We start from the raw sequence: 17,173 nt of genomic DNA, 5'->3' as shown, positions 1-17,173 counted from the left end.
GAGAGAAATCTTCCGAAGTAAGAGTGATTTCAGGTGTGCCGCAGGGGAGTGTCGTTGGACCGTTGCTATTCACAATATACATAAATGTCCTTGTGGATGACATCGGAAGTTCACTGAGGCTTTTTGCAGATGATGCTGTGGTGTATCGAGAGGTTGTAACAATGGAAAATTGTACTGAAATGAACGAGGATCTGCAGCGAATTGACGCATGGTGCAGGAAATGGCAATTGAATCTCAATGTAGACAAGTGTAATGTGCTGCGAATACATAGAAAGATAGATCCCTTATCATTTAGCTACAAAATAGCAGGTCATCAACTGGAAGCAGGTAATTCCATAAATTGTCTGGGAGTACGCGTTAGGAGTGATTTAAAATGGAATGATCATATAAAGTTGATCGTCGGTAAAGCAGATGCCAGACTGAGATTCATTGGAAGAATCCTAAAATGCAATCCGAAAACAAAGGAAGTAGGTTACAGTACGCTTGTTCGCCCACTGCTTGAATACTGCTCAGCAGTGTGGGATCCGTACCAGATAGGGTTGATAGAAGAGATAGAGAAGATCCAACGGAGAGCAGCGCGTTTCGTTACAGTATCATTAAGTAATCGCGAAAGCGTTACGGAGATGATAGATAAACTCCAGTGGAAGACTCTGCAGGAGAGACGCTCAGTAGCTCGGTACGGGCTTTTGTTAAAGTTTCGAGAACATACCTTCACCGAAGAGTCAAGCAGTATATTGCTCCCTCCTACGTATATCTCGCGAAGAGACCATGAGGATAAAATCAGAGAGATTAGAGCCCACACAGAAGCATATCGACAATCCTTCTTTCCACGAACAATACGAGACTGGAATAGAAGAGAGAACCGATAGAGGTACTCAGAGTACCCTCCGCCACACACCGTCAGGTGGCTTGCGGAGTATGGATGTAGATGTAGATGTAGAGGGTAAGAACAGGAAGAATACATAAAAGCTAATGATGAAGTAAGAGCTACAATGAGAGTAAATGAAACAGTGATAGAACTGAAAGATAATCATTAATGTGCTATGGGTATTTCTTCAATTGTTGAGAATGCCAGACCACTGGTGGTCAAAGAAAATTTTTCAAGGGAAACCTCCTTGCAGATGCAAACACAGAAAGACCTAAAGTTGAAAAACTAGCATAGGCTACCACAGAGTGTTGTAAGTATAGGGCACGCTAGTTTTCCTAGTAACCTTGGTCACTTAAAATCGAAACCGCGTTAGGTGTGTTGATTACATATTGTGCGTTGCCTCATTTCGATCGCTTTTGGGATAGGCAAAATCATGTGAACACCTGTATCTACTTGGAAATGGTTTACTCTTCTTGGAATACTGGCGTATAATGAGTGTATAGTCTCTAGTGGAATGTTATGCTACTCTTCTATCAGAACCTCTTCTAACTCCTGTAGTGACGAGGGAGGCGGAAACCTGCTCCGAGTCTGCGCTCCAATACCACCTACAAGGGTTCAATAATGTTCAAGTCTAGGGACTGTGCTGGTCAGGGAAGACGCTACAGTTCAGTTGCAAGCTCCTCATACCACGATTGTATTGTCCTGTCTGTGTGAATGGGTGCATTATCGTCCTGAAGTATGGCATCATTGTTGAGGAACAACATTTGAATCATAGAGTGCACCTGATCACCTAAAATGTTCACATAATCGTTGGCTATAACACGGCCTATGAAAGTAACGATGGGACCAGCGGAATACCATGATATGGCTGCCCACACCATCACACTTCCATGATTAACCGTTGGGATCAAGCAATCAGGATTGTAGGCTTCTTTTGGCGTTCTCTACACGTAAACAAGACTCGATGTTGGAAATAACCAAAACGTTGACTCGTCGGACCATATGGTGTGTTTCCATTGATAAACCGTCCAAGATTTATGCTCTGACACCATGTTTTATGCATCTTTGCGTTGGTTGTCGTCTTTAATGGTTTCGGTACAGCAGCTCGTCCATGAATATTCGCTTTATGGAGTTCTCGTCGGACAGTGTCGATAGATACGGGGTCTCGAAGATGACTATTGAGCTCTGCAGTCTCTTTAGCCAACGTACTTTTGTGTTTCTTTCACACAATTCGTGTTAGCGTACAACAGTCTCTGTCCATTAGTTTTGATTTGCGACCACTATTACGTTTACACGATGACGTCTTCCCATGTTTTGTGTAGGCTATCACGACTATTGAAAAAGTTGGTCTTGAAACATTCAATAAGTTGGCTGTCTTGGTTACTGATGCTCCAGCTATTTGAAACCCCATAATCTGCCTTCTTTGGAACTGTGTTAGGTCTTTCATTGCACGTCGACCTCGGCCTCTTAATGCAAATACAAAGTGTGCGCTACTCGTAAACAACCTGCGCTGATGCCTAGTCAGTACTAAACACGCATAGTACAGCGCGGCACGTGCCTTACCTGCACTGTTGACAGTCAAACACAACCATCCCATTACTACCACCGTCCACGTTATTTTGCCCGTCCCCTGCACGTCATCAGAGTCTTACTAGATTTCTCTAGAAACTGAGAGCCGTGAACCGTCCCGAAACTGAGTGTGGATGTACAAAGGACCAAATAACCTTTGGAACTTCTTTCTTCTACATGAGTTATCCTGCGTCTGTCACGTAAAAATAAACAGTATTTATAGCAAAATTGAAACTGTCATTGTGTAACTCAAATTTTGTTCGAAAATTGTTAATTTTAACCTGAAACAGTGAAATATTGTAGTTAAAATAAAAAAAATACAGATATATCATACAAGTCTAGAAACGCAATTTCCTCAAAAATAAAAAGTTAACTTAGAAAAAAGAACAGAAAAATACACTCCTGGAAATTGAAATAAGAACACCGTGAATTCATTGTCCCAGGAAGGGGAAACTTTATTGACACATTCCTGGGGTCAGATACATCACATGATCACACTGACAGAACCACAGGCACATAGACACAGGCAACAGAGCATGCACAATGTCGGCACTAGTACAGTGTATATCCACCTTTCGCAGCAATGCAGGCTGCTATTCTCCCATGGAGACGATCGTAGAGATGCTGGATGTAGTCCTGTGGAACGGCTTGCCATGCCATTTCCACCTGGCGCCTCAGTTGGACCAGCGTTCGTGCTGGACGTGCAGACCGCGTGAGACGACGCTTCATCCAGTCCCAAACATGCTCAATGGGGGACAGATCCGGAGATCTTGCTGGCCAGGGTAGTTGACTTACACCTTCTAGAGCACGTTGGGTGGCACGGGATACATGCGGACGTGCATTGTCCTGTTGGAACAGCAAGTTCCCTTGCCGGTCTAGGAATGGTAGAACGATGGGTTCGATGACGGTTTGGATGTACCGTGCACTATTCAGTGTCCCCTCGACGATCACCAGTGGTGTACGGCCAGTGTAGGAGATCGCTCCCCACACCATGATGCCGGGTGTTGGCCCTGTGTGCCTCGGTCGTATGCAGTCCTGATTGTGGCGCTCACCTGCACGGCGCCAAACACGCATACGACCATCATTGGCACCAAGGCAGAAGCGACTCTCATCGCTGAAGACGACACGTCTCCATTCGTCCCTCCATTCACGCCTGTCGCGACACCACTGGGGGCGGGCTGCACGATGTTGGGGCGTGAGCGGAAGACGGCCTAACGGTGTGCGGGACCGTAGCCCAGCTTCATGGAGACGGTTGCGAATGGTCCTCGCCGATACCCCAGGAGCAACAGTGTCCCTAATTTGCTGGGAAGTCGCGGTGCGGTCCCCTACGGCACTGCGTAGGATCCTACGGTCTTGGCGTGCATCCGTGCGTCGCTGCGGTCCGGTCCCAGGTCGACGGGCACGTGCACCTTCCGCCGACCACTGGCGACAACATCGATGTACTGTGGAGACCTCACGCCCCACGTGTTGAGCAATTCGGCGGTACGTCCACCCGGCCTCCCGCATGCCCACTATACGCCCTCGCTCAAAGTCCGTCAACTGCACATACGGTTCACGTCCACGCTGTCGCGGCATGCTACCAGTGTTAAAGACTGCGATGGAGCTCCGTATGCCACGGCAAACTGGCTGACACTGACGGCGGCGGTGCACAAATGCTGCGCAGCTAGCGCCATTCGACGGCCAACACCGCGGTTCCTGGTGTGTCCGCTGTGCCGTGCGTGTGATCATTGCTTGTACAGTCCTCTCGCAGTGTCCGGAGCAAGTATGGTGGGTCTGACACACCGGTGTCAATGTGTTCTTTTTTCCATTTCCAGGAGTGTATATCAAACATCGCTTCAGTACTTCGTCGAGTTTACATAAAATTGTTTCTGTTATTGCCACATTACTTCCGCACTTATCAATTATAACAGGAAACTCTGGCATTTGTTCATGATGAAGAACATTCTCTTGAGCACAAAAACGACAATAACAAATTCATACATTTCTTTTTGCATTCCTGCTTGTAAACTGTGCTTGAATCAAAAGTAATTGTTTTGGTTACGCAAAGGCGCAGAAGTTACGTGAGCAACTAATTACTTTACTTATAAAACGCAATTTATGTTTTGTAAAGATATTAAATATACTGAGGAGTAACACTGAACGGTGTGCGGGTCTAATTATGTTCGAAACAAACAAATAAAACACAAAGAGAAGTCCTTGTCTCCCAGTTCCCCTCTCATTTGTGTTTCTTTTCCCATCAGTGCTGCTCATACTACCAAAAATCCTAAATTTACTTCGTCATTTATGTACTATACCGAAACTACCGAACCGTAGTTTCGTTAGAACGCAACTCTAGCAAGATCACATCAACAAAATAATGGTGTACGCAAGGAGGATGCCCTGAACAGAGAGACTTGGCAGAATGTAACTGGAATACAGAAACTGTTTTTAGCAATTGATTTTTATGTTAATTATTCCTGTAATAGTAATAAAAGTAAACAATTGGCATAATATAATAAAAACTATGTTACGTATAACTAATGTGTAACACCAAATGAAAATTTGTAAAGAGAAGGGAAGGAGAAAAGAAGAAATGGAAAAATCGTGGAATTACATCGCGCATCTTTTAACATGAGTTCGTCTTTTTCGTTTCTATGTCTTTATGTTAGCAACACTATTAAAACACACTGATTATGTCGTCTTAGAGACGAGAAGATACGGAATTTGAACTGCAAGACAGCTGAAATTTGACGTAAAGGTGTAATATCTTTAGCTAAGATTAGAGTTGCTGTTCAAAATTCTGCTCAGCGAGGAATCTAGAACGACGTGTATACTTATCTTTAACATAAAATTGTAACCATAATTAAAAATTTTCGTACGAAAACTATTCTTACGAGAAGAAACCACACATTACTACATCATATTCCAGTTTTCAGGTATCTCCCAACAGAACATTTTAAATCAGATTGTTTATGCAGTGGTTTATTTTTATATTCATTGTGTTGACTTTATCCTACAGCTGTCTTGAAATGATTGACCTTACATAAAATTCGTTGTTAGTTGCGTCCATCTTCATTGACTGACGGTGTTTATGGCTTCGATTGCTCCCTAGCGTTCTCTGTTTTATGCACACCATCTCGTTTGTGCCGTGGCTTGAGTTGTCAGCCCTTTTGCGGCTGGCCTTGCGGTCCTTTGAGCATCTCACTCAGCGGAGCGGCAAATTTAATGAGCAGGCAGCCGTCCCTATTTATAACGGAAGAGGGCACGTGGCTACACGACCGGCCATCGCTCAACTTTATTGACTTACAGCGTGTTTGGAGAAGCTAGCTGCTCGACGTAGTGCACTTACTCAACGCTAGATGGCAGCAGAAGACATGGCAGTGTAGACCCTCTGTCTCAGCAGAAAACAAATTGCGCGGCGCCCGCTAGGTGGTGCAGGCGTTAGGTTTCAAGCCAAGATCGTGTTAACTAACTTGAGCTTCTAATTTAAAGTCAGTGCTGCAACAATAATATAGTTCTGGCTTAGTTGACTTTTAATGTTCCTTAGCTATTTAAGATTTCTGAATGCGAAATCGAAAAAATCAACTGGTAAAAGGCTTTCCATCAGCGCCTTTATTTTTCGTTCTCATACGCGTGCTGCCAATGAGACCTATAACACGCGCAATTTTTTTTTTTTTCCCAGTCACCGCTTGTGTCAGGACCCCGTCATCAGCGATACGTTAGAAACCAAGCTTGCTTCTTCCATACGGTTTTCCTGCCCTTTACATACATTAAATATCACTATAATTGCATGTATCTGATTACCATATGCCATGGCGATAAGTATGCGACTACAAAATCAGATTTTGACTGGAAAATTGTGAAATGTCTAGCTAATACTACAAACCGTAATGGCATGGCCATTCACTATAGAGTGTTCGTACAATTGAATGTGCAAAGCAATGATATTCGCAATAGTATTAATTTTACAAGTGATTGGCCCAGTAAGCAGCTGGAGGTAAATAGCTCCATCGGCACTCCAGCTCCTGCAAAATTCGAGAGTGTTGTCATTTCCTGTGATCTGGGCAAAATCCTATCATGTGCAATCCCGTTAGGCATAAACATGTTGTTCCATTTGCAATGGTCGACAGTGTCATCTCTTACCAAACGAAAATAGAGGTTCACAGTTACAGATGATGCGACAGAAAAAGGCTGAATTTGAAGTGGACAAATGTTCAATGTGATGTCCCGAAAGTTTCAGGTCGTGGCTGTTTGCTGTTCTTGACATAGATAAATTACTCGTCTAGGAGACTGAATAACTCTGCAAAACGTGTTATGTTTGCTGATGACTTAATTATGCTGATAAAGGGCCCAACCTCATCCATGCCAGACACAGCCAGGTGAACAATGGAACAGACTTACAACTGCTACAAAGCTAACAGCTCAACCTTTAATCTTCCAAAGTCTCATATTATGCAATACCAAACAAAGAAAATAGCTTGCGCGTTCTATAAGTAGAGCTGAACGTCGCACACTGCACGAGACTTCCTGTGTAAACTTCCTGTGCATCCAGATGAATAATGCAGCTAGGTGGTTACAGCATGAGGCTAAACTAAAAGCTCAGTTTTTCCCGCTTTACACTTAGAAGTGTCTTGCTCTACGTTGGCTGGCATACAGTATTCCTGGCACACTTCCCTCATTATCGACGGAAGGCTTAATGTTGTGGAGAAACGCAGCAAAGGTGCATAAAGTATTTGTTCTACGCGAATGTGCAACATCTTCGTCGACATCTGCAGCTACAATTCACAATTAAGTGCATCGAACCACCTTCAAGCTATCCCTCAACCATTCAAGCTCAAATAGTGAGCGGGAAACACGAACACTTGAATCTTTCCATGCAATCTCTGGTTTTTTTTTTCTTCTTCTTCTTTTTCGCCCTATGTAGGTGGGCGCCAACAAAATGTTTTCGCACACGGAGGAGAATGTAGGTGATTGAAATTTCTTGAGGAGGTTCCGCCGCAACTTAAAACGCCTTTCATTCCATGTAGGCTTTCACGGCCGGCGTCTTTATCAGTAAACTCTTCCGGGCTAAGTTGCCGTGGTCGATCTGTAGAACTTCTTCTTCCTGACGTTTCGTTCTCAACTGCGGAGAACATCTTCCGAGGTGAGTCGACGACTGGCTGCTAGGAGCTGGGGCCGCCGCTTATATAGAGATCGTAGGGGGCGCCACCACACGTCACATGGCGTCGATGTGCAGCTATCTCTGGCTATCGTCTGTTCTCTCGATTGCAGGCAATCGATTGTCACGTGATTGATGCAACGTCGACCGCCATATCTTATCCAATTTTAATCCTTCTTCTTTACGATTAAAATTGTATTGATGTTTGTGGATTTCAATTGCCTCTCTATACATACGAGTATAATAGTGCGACGTCGCACTATTATGCACGTATGTATAGAGAGGCAATTGAAATCCACAAACATCAATACAATTTTAATCGTAAAGAAGAAGGATTAAAATTGGATAAGATATGGCGGTCGACGTTGCATCAATCACGTGACAATCGATTGCCTGCAATCGAGAGAACAGACGATAGCCAGAGATAGCTGCACATCGACGCCATGTGACGTGTGGTGGCGCCCCCTACGATCTCTATATAAGCGGCGGCCCCAGCTCCTAGCAGCCAGTCGTCGACTCACCTCGGAAGATGTTCTCCGCAGTTGAGAACGAAACGTCAGGGAGAAGAAGTTCTACAGATCGACCACGGCAACTTAGCCCGGAAGAGTTTACTGATTAAAACGCCTTTGTTTTAAAGATTGGCACGCCAATTCGCATATCACATCCGTGGCACCCTCTCCCCTATTTCGCGATAATACGAATCGAGCTGCCCTTCTTTGAACTTTTTAGACGTACTCCATCAACTGTATCTGATGCGTGTCCCACATTGCACAGCAGTACTCCAGAAGAGGACGGACAAACGTAGTGTAGGCAGTCTCTTTAGTAAACCTGTTGCATTTTATAAGTGGTCTGCCAATAAATCAGAGTCTTTATTTCGCTTGTCACACAACATTATCTGTGTGGTCGTTACAATTGAAGTAATTCGTAACCGTAAGTACTTAGACGAATCACAGCATTTCGATTTGCGGGATTTAACGCGTAACCGAAATTTAGTGCATTCTTTTCAGTGCTTATGTAAAAGACTTCACAGTTTTCATAAATTAGACTCAACTGTCACTTTTCGCACCATACAGATATAAGAATTTATATAAAATTTATACCCAGACATGTTGCTGATGCCAGGGGTCTTGATTTTATTAGACTTACGTGGAAATACATAATCTCCATAATGGTATTCGTGTTAATAACTAGAATGAAGTTCTGATGAAATGTGAAATTCGCAACTGCAATTCTACAGGTTAAAATAATTTCCAAATAGTCTATGCATCCCTATCTATGGCTCAGACTGGAGTTTCATAGTCTGGTGCAAAAGTCTATAAGTTGCCGACATGTAAGAAGAAGTAAACTGACAAACTCCAGATATTCATAAACAAAGTGAAACAATACCTTATTTCCACACTTTTACGACTTAACAGAACATTTTGGTAAATGGGTGCAGCTTCTGCTTAACAGTAATGTTTATATCACACAAATGTCGCAATTGCCAGTATATACACAGGTGCCAGTGTTCTGTGTAAAGTTTTGTTACGACTTTGTGTCAAATATTAGATGAAAACAGTTGCTAAAGAAAGCAGGAGGGGCAATGATGAGGTTTTTCCAAAAATTCTGAAGGTATTAGGAATTGAATACGGGGAGCGAAAAGTTATCTACAAGTCTTACAGAAATCAGGCATCAGTTAGAAGAGCTGAAGGTCATAAAAGGGAAACAGTGGCTGAGAAGGGAGTGACATAGGGTTGTAGCCTATCCAAGATGTTATTGAATATGTACAACGTGCAAGCTGTGAAGGAAACCAAAGAGAAATTCGAGAGAGGACTAAAGTTTAGAGAGACGAAGGAAAAGCCTAGATGTTTGCCAGGGACATTTTAATTCTGTCACAGACGGTAATTACTTGCAAAAGCAGCTGAACAGAATGGATTATTACATGAATATCAACAAAAGTAAAACAACGGTAATGGATGGTTGTCCAATTAAGTCAGGCGATGCTGACTGTCTTACATTAGGAAATGAGACAATAAAAGTAGTCGTCGAGGTCTGGTACCTGGGTAGAAAAATAACTGACGATGACCGAACTGCACAAAATACAAAATGCAGATTGGCAAAAGTAAGAAATGAGAAATATATCTAAAAATGAGGACCTTTTTAACACAGAACATAAATTTAATGTTGGAAGTCGTTTCTGAAGGTAATTGTCGGGAGGGTAGCTTGTATGGATTTGAATCATCGATGATAAACAGCTGAGATGAGAAGTGAATAGGAGCTTTTGAAATGTGCGTTTACAAAGGCACAGTGAGGATCAGATGGATGGGTCGAATAACTAACGAGGAAGTACTAAATCGAATTAGTTTAAAAAAATTTAAGGCGCAACATGACTGAAAGAAGCGATCAGTTCATTGGACGCATCCTCATGCCTGAATCAATAATTAGTTTGGTAATAGAAGAAAGTGTGGGGGCATGGGGGTTAAAAATTGTAGAAGGAGACCAAGGTACGAATACACCGAGCGGGTTCAAATGGATGTAGGTTGCGGCGGTTACAATGAGATAAAGAGGATTGCACAGGATAGACATATGTAGAGTCTTGAGAAAACAACGTACATCGAGTGAAGATAAGAGCAGTGGCTCGTTGCTGTTATCTTCTCTGCTAGAATCAACCTGTATTTTGTACACAGCCACGATCTCAAAATATCAGTTTTCGACAAAATAGCGACATACGAGGGGCGTTTGAAAAGTCTGTGCAAAAATAAAAACTACTTACGTGTGTGGGGTAAACCTCTTTTATTTTTAGACATAGTCTCCTTTTAGAGTTATACGCTTCATTCAAAGCTGTTATATTTTTTGATCCCTTCCGAATAATAGGATTTGTCCAAGTCAGCAAAATAGCTATTAGTTGCTGCAATCATCTCCTCGTTTGAATAAAATCTTTGTCCGTTCAGCCATTTCTTTAAATTGAGGAACAAACAGTAGTCCAAGGGAGCCAAGTCTGGAGAATAGGGGGGATGTGAAACGAGTTGGAATCCTATTTCCATTAATTTTCCAACCACAACTGCTGAGGTGTGTGCTGGTGCATTGTCGTGATGGAAAAGGACTTTTTTGCGGTCCAATCGCCAGCGTTATTTTTGCAGCTCGGGTTTCAAATGGTCCAATAACGATGAATAATCTGCACCTGCAATAGTTTTACCCTTTTCCAGATAGTCGATGAGGATTATCCCTTGCGAATCCAAAAAGACAGTCGCTATAGCCTTTCCGGCCGAAGGAATTGTCTTCTCCTATTTTGGTGCTGATTCCCCCTTGGTAACCCATTGTTAAGACTGTTGTTTGGTCTCAGGAGTATAATAATGTACCCATGTTTCATCCACAGTGACGACGCGACGCTTAAAGTCCTGCGGATTCTTCCTGAACAGCTGCAAACCATGCTTGCAACACTTCACACGATTCCGTTTTTGGTCAAGCGTGAGCAATCACGGAACCCATCTTGCGGATAGCTTTCTCATGTCCAAATGTTCATGGATAATATTATGTACCCGTAAGTTCGAGATGCCCACAGCACTAGCAATCTCATGCACCTTATCTCATCTATCATCCATCACCATATCATGGATTTTATCAATGATTTCTGTAGTCGTAACCTCCACAGGGCGTCCAGAACGTTGAGCAACAGTTGTGCCCACATGGCCACTCCGAAAATCTTGAAACCACTTATAAAATGTTCTACTCGAAGGCGCAGAGTCACCGTAATGTTTAGGAAGCTTCTCTTTAGCCTCCTGAGGCGTATTGCCTTTCATTAAGTAATGTTTAATCACCACACGAAATTCTTTTTCGTCCTTTTTTTGATATCACTCGACTTCCTTGATTCACACGAATGCCAAACACAAAGAAATAGACCAATATAGCTGAAACTTGGTGTGCGTTCTTTCCAAAGATGCTGCTAACTAAACATGACCTCGATACGCGCCGGTGGTGCCATCGCTCGGACTTTGCACGGACTTTTCAAACGCCCCTCGTGCATAATTTTGCAGCGAACGTATACTGTATGTTCATAATGTAATGCACAAGGGCCAGTAACTTTAATGTGACCACCGCCTGTGCTCGACGTCAACATATAATAACCAATCACAGACGGCAGGTGGCAGCACTAGCAGTGGACGGTACAAAGCGTGTTTGGGGGTGGGGGACGCGGAAAACAATGAAGTCGTCTTGGCAATGCGGAAACGGAGCGATTTATCTGACTCCAAAAGGGCGTAATCATCAACTTTCGGACCAAGGGTGGAAGCACTTCCAGCACTTCCGAAACGGCAGAGTTTGCAACTGTTTACATACAGCTGTGGTTGAAGTATACCGTGCATGGCAAAATGCCGCTATCTAAAACCGGTACCGAAACAACAGTGGTGCAGCACAGGACAAACGGAAGAACGCCGGTTGCAGAGATGTGTACGGGCGAACAGACGTGCGAGTGTTGAGCAACTGACCGCCCATATGAATCAAGAGGCTGCCAGTAGTGGCTCCTTAACCACTTTCAGTGAACGTTGCTGTATACAGGGTGTTACAAAAAGGTACGGCCAAACTTCCAGGAAACATTTCTCACACACAAAGAAAGAAAATATGTTATGTGGACATGCGTCCGGAAACGCTTACTTTCCATGTTAGAGACCATTTTATTACTTCTCTTCAAATCACATGAATCATGGAATGGAAACACACAGCAACAGAACGTACCAGCGTGACTTCAAACACTTTGTTACAGGAGATGTTCAAAATGTCCTCCGTTAGCGAGGATACATGCATCCACCCTCCGTCGCATGGAATCCCTGATTCGCTGATGCAGCCCTGGAGAATGGCGTATTGTATCACAGCCGTCCACAATACGAGCACGAAGAGTCTCTACATTTGGTACCGGGGTTGCGTAGACAAGAGCTTTCAAATGCCCCCATAAATGAAAGTCAAGAGGGTTGAGGTCAGGAGAGCGTGGAGGCCACGGAATTGGTCCGCCCCTACCAATCCATCGGTCACCGAATCTGTTGTTGACAAGCTTACGAACACTTCGACTGAAATGTCCAGGAGCTCCATCGTGCATGAACCACATGTTGTGTCGTACTTGTAAAGGCACATGTTCTAGCAGCACAAGTAGAGTATCCCATATGAAATCATGGCGGTGAATCGAGGAAGTACAGTACATATACAGTACATACTGACGAAACTAAAACGATCTCTAACATGGAAAGTAAGCGTTTCTGGACACATGTCCACATAACATATTTTCTATCTTTGTGTGTGAGGAATGTTTCCTGAAAGTTTGGCCGTACCTTTTTGTAACACCCTGTATGTGCCTCCACAGCAGGGGCCGTATTCATGCACCCAAGCTGATTACTGTTCATCGACGACGAAGGCTGGAATTTACACCACAACTGGACATCCACTGAGTGCCGACAGCTAGTCTTCTCAGACGAATCACGTTTTATGCTCCATCGAACAGATGTCCATTTGTGTGTACGGTGTGAAACGTATGAAAGGAAAGGGATCCGGCTGGAGGAGGGAGCATTATGGTCTGGGGAATGCTTTAGTGGAATTCGCTGGGTCACTTCGACATTCCATTCTGGAAGGCACGATGGATTAACTCAAGTAACCAACTATCCTTGGGGACCATATCCATTCTGATAATCAATTCGTTTTTCCTCGGTACGATGGCCGTCACCGACAGGACAATGCAACGTGTCAGGCAGCTTGCAATGCACGTGCGGGTTTCGAAGATCAGCAGAATAAGTTTGCTGTACTCCCCCGACCATCAGACTTCCCGGATTGGATCCCTACCAAGAACCTGCGGGACTGCGTCGACCGGGCTGTTCTCGCCATGGATCCTCAACCGAGAAACCTACCGTAGCTGGCCACAGCACTGGAGACGGCGCACTTCTACACCTCTGTCGGTACCTTCCAGAACCTCATTGACTCCGTTACTGCACGTCTCGCTGATGTGCGCGCTGCAAAAGGTGGTTATTTGGGTTTTTGACAGATGGTCACATTAATGTGTCTGGGCAGTAAATACATAATTTCCATAATTACTCGTCTGAACAGATTAGCGCTAGTCATAGTGAGCCGTGCTCTCTCTCGACTGTGCGTTTTCGTAAACTTCGCTGTCTATCTGCGTTTGGTTTCCCGCCCTTGTTGCAGTTACGTTGTGGTTCTTCTTCCTTCTACGTGTAGAAGCAGTGATGTGTATCGATATTTGCGCCGTGTACCATCTTTGGTTTGGTGCATATACCGGGTGATCAAAAAGTCAGTATAAATTTGAAAACTTAATAAACCACGGAATAATGTAGATAGAGAGGTAAAAATTGACACACACGCTTGGAATGACGTGGGGTTTTATTAGAACCAAACAAAAAAAAAAACGTTCACAAAATGTCCGACAGATGCGCGTCGTTTAGTGATGAGCATGTGCTCAGCCGCCACTTTCGTCATGCTTGGCCTCTCAGGTCCGTGCGATTATTGGCTTCGGGGTTACCTGAAGTCGCAAGTGTATCGTGATCAACCGACATCTCTAGGATGCTGAAAGACAACATCCGACGCCAATGCCTCACCATAACTCCGGACATGCTTTACAGTGCTGTTCACAACATTCTTCACTTAAAACTACCGGGCTTGATAGGCCGTGGTCGAAATATAAAACTGTCTCCTGACGTTTCGTCTCCGACTGCGGGAGACATCCTTGGAAGTAAAACGGCGAACTGCTTTTATATTCGCCGTTTTACCTCCGAGGATGTCTCCCGCAGTCGGAGACGAAACGCCAGGAGAGAGTTTTATACTTCGACCACGGCCAATCAGCCCGGAAGTTTTAACTGAAGACAATACTGGCCGTGAAAGTTCACATTGTATGTTCACAACATTATTCCTCGACTACAGATATTGTTGAGGAATGATGGTGGACATATTGAGCATTTCCTGTAACGAACATCATCTTTGCATTGTCTTACTTTGTTATGCTAATTATTGCTATTCTTATCAATGAAGCGCCATCTGTCGGAAATTTTTTGAAATTTTTTGTTTTTTGTTTTAATAAAACCCCATGTCATTCCAAGCATGTGTGTCAATTTGTACTTCTCTATCTACGTTATTCCGTGATTTATTCAGTTTTCAAATTGCGCAGTGTCGGAGCGTGTGTGGAGCTGACCGATCGCCACGAGTTCCGTGGTTCACCGACCCAGGACGTCAAAGTTGAGTAGTGGTTTCAACTAGCCAAGCCACGTCTATTCATGTTGTGGTGGTTCGCTTCGGTGGTTTTCTGTTGGGGAGGTTTTCCGGTGAGCAACACCGAGTGGTTCTACTGCTAAGATTTAGCCGCCATGCGGTGCAATTAACTATTTTGGTCGACTACGATTTGAGTGCAGCAGTGGAATTTTCTGCCTTGTGGCCGTTAGTGTTCTTGTTACCTGCTCTGGGCACTGACGTAAATTCAGGTAGTGTTCTTTTGAGCGAAGTTAACTATTACCGTGTTTCAAATTCAAATGTAGCAGCGGAATTTTCTGCCTAGTGGCCGTTAGTGTTCTGGTTACCTGCCCTGGCCACTAACGTAATTTCAGGCAGCGTCCTTTCCTCGCCTGTTGTCGCTGTCCAACATGGTGTGTAACTTTGACAGCTAATACACACTCCATTGTGGATTATCGCGTTTGTAACATTTCCGGTTTTAGTTCTGATTGACGGGAACCAAAGTCGTTGTGTCGGTCGGTCCGTGGCTGTCCCCTGGTCGGGTTCCGACGCATCAAGTATAGTTGGGCTCACCACCTGTCCACGTAAGTGAACGAGGGCAGACCGACCTCCCTGGAGGCCTTTTGAGTGCCATCGGTGTTTAATTATCTGTTGTCAGCTATTTTAAATTTTAGGCTTATGGTTTTTTGTTTTGTTTCTTAAAATTTTGCAAAATTTATTTTTAAATTTATCTTTCAAGCTTAAACACTGCGGCCTTCTGCCTTTAAAGATTATGGTAAAAATTTTTAAAATTTTGAAGATTAATTGTGGCCCTCAGCCTTTGATATTGCACCTTGCATATGTTGCTTCTTTAAATTATTTTATTGGCATCTTAATTGCATTTTTATCTTGTTGATTTTTAAGATTTCTTGTTGTTAAACATGCTGGCTTTCTGCCTTTAAAGGTCTATGGTAATATATTCTGAAGTTTTGAAATTTAATTGTGGCCCTCAGCCATTTGTGCTGCGCCTTGCATATGTTGCCTTTTGGGTTTTAAGTTATTTTATTGCTATCTTAATTGAATTTTTGATTTTTTAAAGATTTCTTGTTGGCCTTCTGCCTTTAAAGGTCTATGGTAATATATTTTAAAATTCTGGAATTTAATTGTGGCCATCAGCCATTTGTATTGCACTATGCGTATGTATTTTTTAAATTATTTTATTGCGATCTTAATTGGATTTTTATCTTGTTAAGATTTCTGGTTGGAGGCCTTCAGCCGAGAAAGAGTTGCATTCGGTAAAGATTCGGCTATGTGCCGCTTTAGTTGGAAAGATTATTAAATTACAATAAATGAGAAGTAGAAGCAGAAACTGACCTCGAACCTTGGCCCTTTCCACAATCCTGTTACCTGTTCTGCCCAGCAGGTTTAGCGGGCGTATCACATAGTTTGTTGTTGGTATAGCTTGACTTGTTGCAAAATCCCTAAAGGCTCTCCTGTATGTTGTGATTTACAGAATATCATGTCGCGACTGGATGAATGTATGACTACTAAGGTGCTTAGTGTGTGGCACTCACCTGGTGCAGGTCGAAGAAGAGGACCTCCTTCATGAAGAGCGGCAGGTTGACGGCGAGCGTGACGAAGCCCCACGAGTAGCAGAAGTGCGCCACTAGGTAGGCCATCACGGGGCCGGACCTCAGCACGGAGCCCCACGGTATACTGGGCGGCTGTCAACAGGTCAAGTTTTATGGAATGAGTTCCTGCAGAACGCAGCCAGCCGCAAATGCTACCATGACTAGATCAAAGCTCTCATGCCCATCTTCACTACACTGATGTGGCATACGTCATGCGATACCTCCTAATAACGTGTCGGACCTCCCTTTGTCTGACGTAGTGCGGCAATTCGACTCAACAAGTCGTTGGAAGTCCCTTGCAGAAACTGATCCATGCTGACTCTATACCTATACAGAACTGAGAAAGTGTTACCAGTGCAGGATTTTGCGTACATGCTGACCTCTCGATTATGTCCCATTAATATTCTATGGGATTCATGTCGGGCGATCTGGCTAGCCATATCTTTCGCTCCACCTGTCCAGAATTTTCTCCACACCAATTGCAAACAATTTGGCCAAATGACAGGACACATTGCCATCCATAAAAATTCCGGCGTCGCTTAGCAACATGAAGTCCGTCAATGGCTGCAGATCGTCTCCAAGTAGCCGAACATAACAATTCTCAGTCAACACCGGTTCAGTTTTATCAGAGGACCAAGCTCATTACAAGCAAACGCAGCCCATACCTTTATGTAGTCCCACCAGCTTACACAGTTCCTTGTTGACAACTTTGGTCTATGGGTTCGCGCGGTCTGCGCCACACTCGAACCCTGCCATCAGTTCTTACAAATGAAGTAGGGACGCATCTGATCAACC

General features: G+C 43.8%; 1 protein-coding gene across 5 annotated transcripts in view; it reads right to left on the bottom strand.

The window, feature by feature from the left end:
* LOC126481363 (uncharacterized transporter slc-17.2-like) overlaps positions 1 to 17,173 on the bottom strand; it is a 643,476-nt gene that overhangs the window by 38,591 nt on the left and 587,712 nt on the right. For 3 of the 5 annotated variants that reach the window (XM_050105066.1, XM_050105065.1, XM_050105068.1), the window contains exon 8: positions 16,322 to 16,471. The exons of the other annotated variants lie outside the window; for them this stretch is intronic. In XM_050105066.1, coding sequence (XP_049961023.1) covers positions 16,322 to 16,471 — 150 coding nt within the window. The remainder of the gene's footprint in view (positions 1 to 16,321; positions 16,472 to 17,173) is intronic. 5 annotated transcript variants of the gene reach the window in all.

This window comes from Schistocerca serialis, chromosome 5, assembly GCF_023864345.2.
Source record: "Schistocerca serialis cubense isolate TAMUIC-IGC-003099 chromosome 5, iqSchSeri2.2, whole genome shotgun sequence".
NCBI classification, from domain to species: Eukaryota; Metazoa; Arthropoda; class Insecta; order Orthoptera; family Acrididae; genus Schistocerca; species Schistocerca serialis.
The sequence above is the reverse complement of the archived record's forward strand: the minus strand, read 5'-3'. Positions and strand labels throughout refer to the sequence as shown.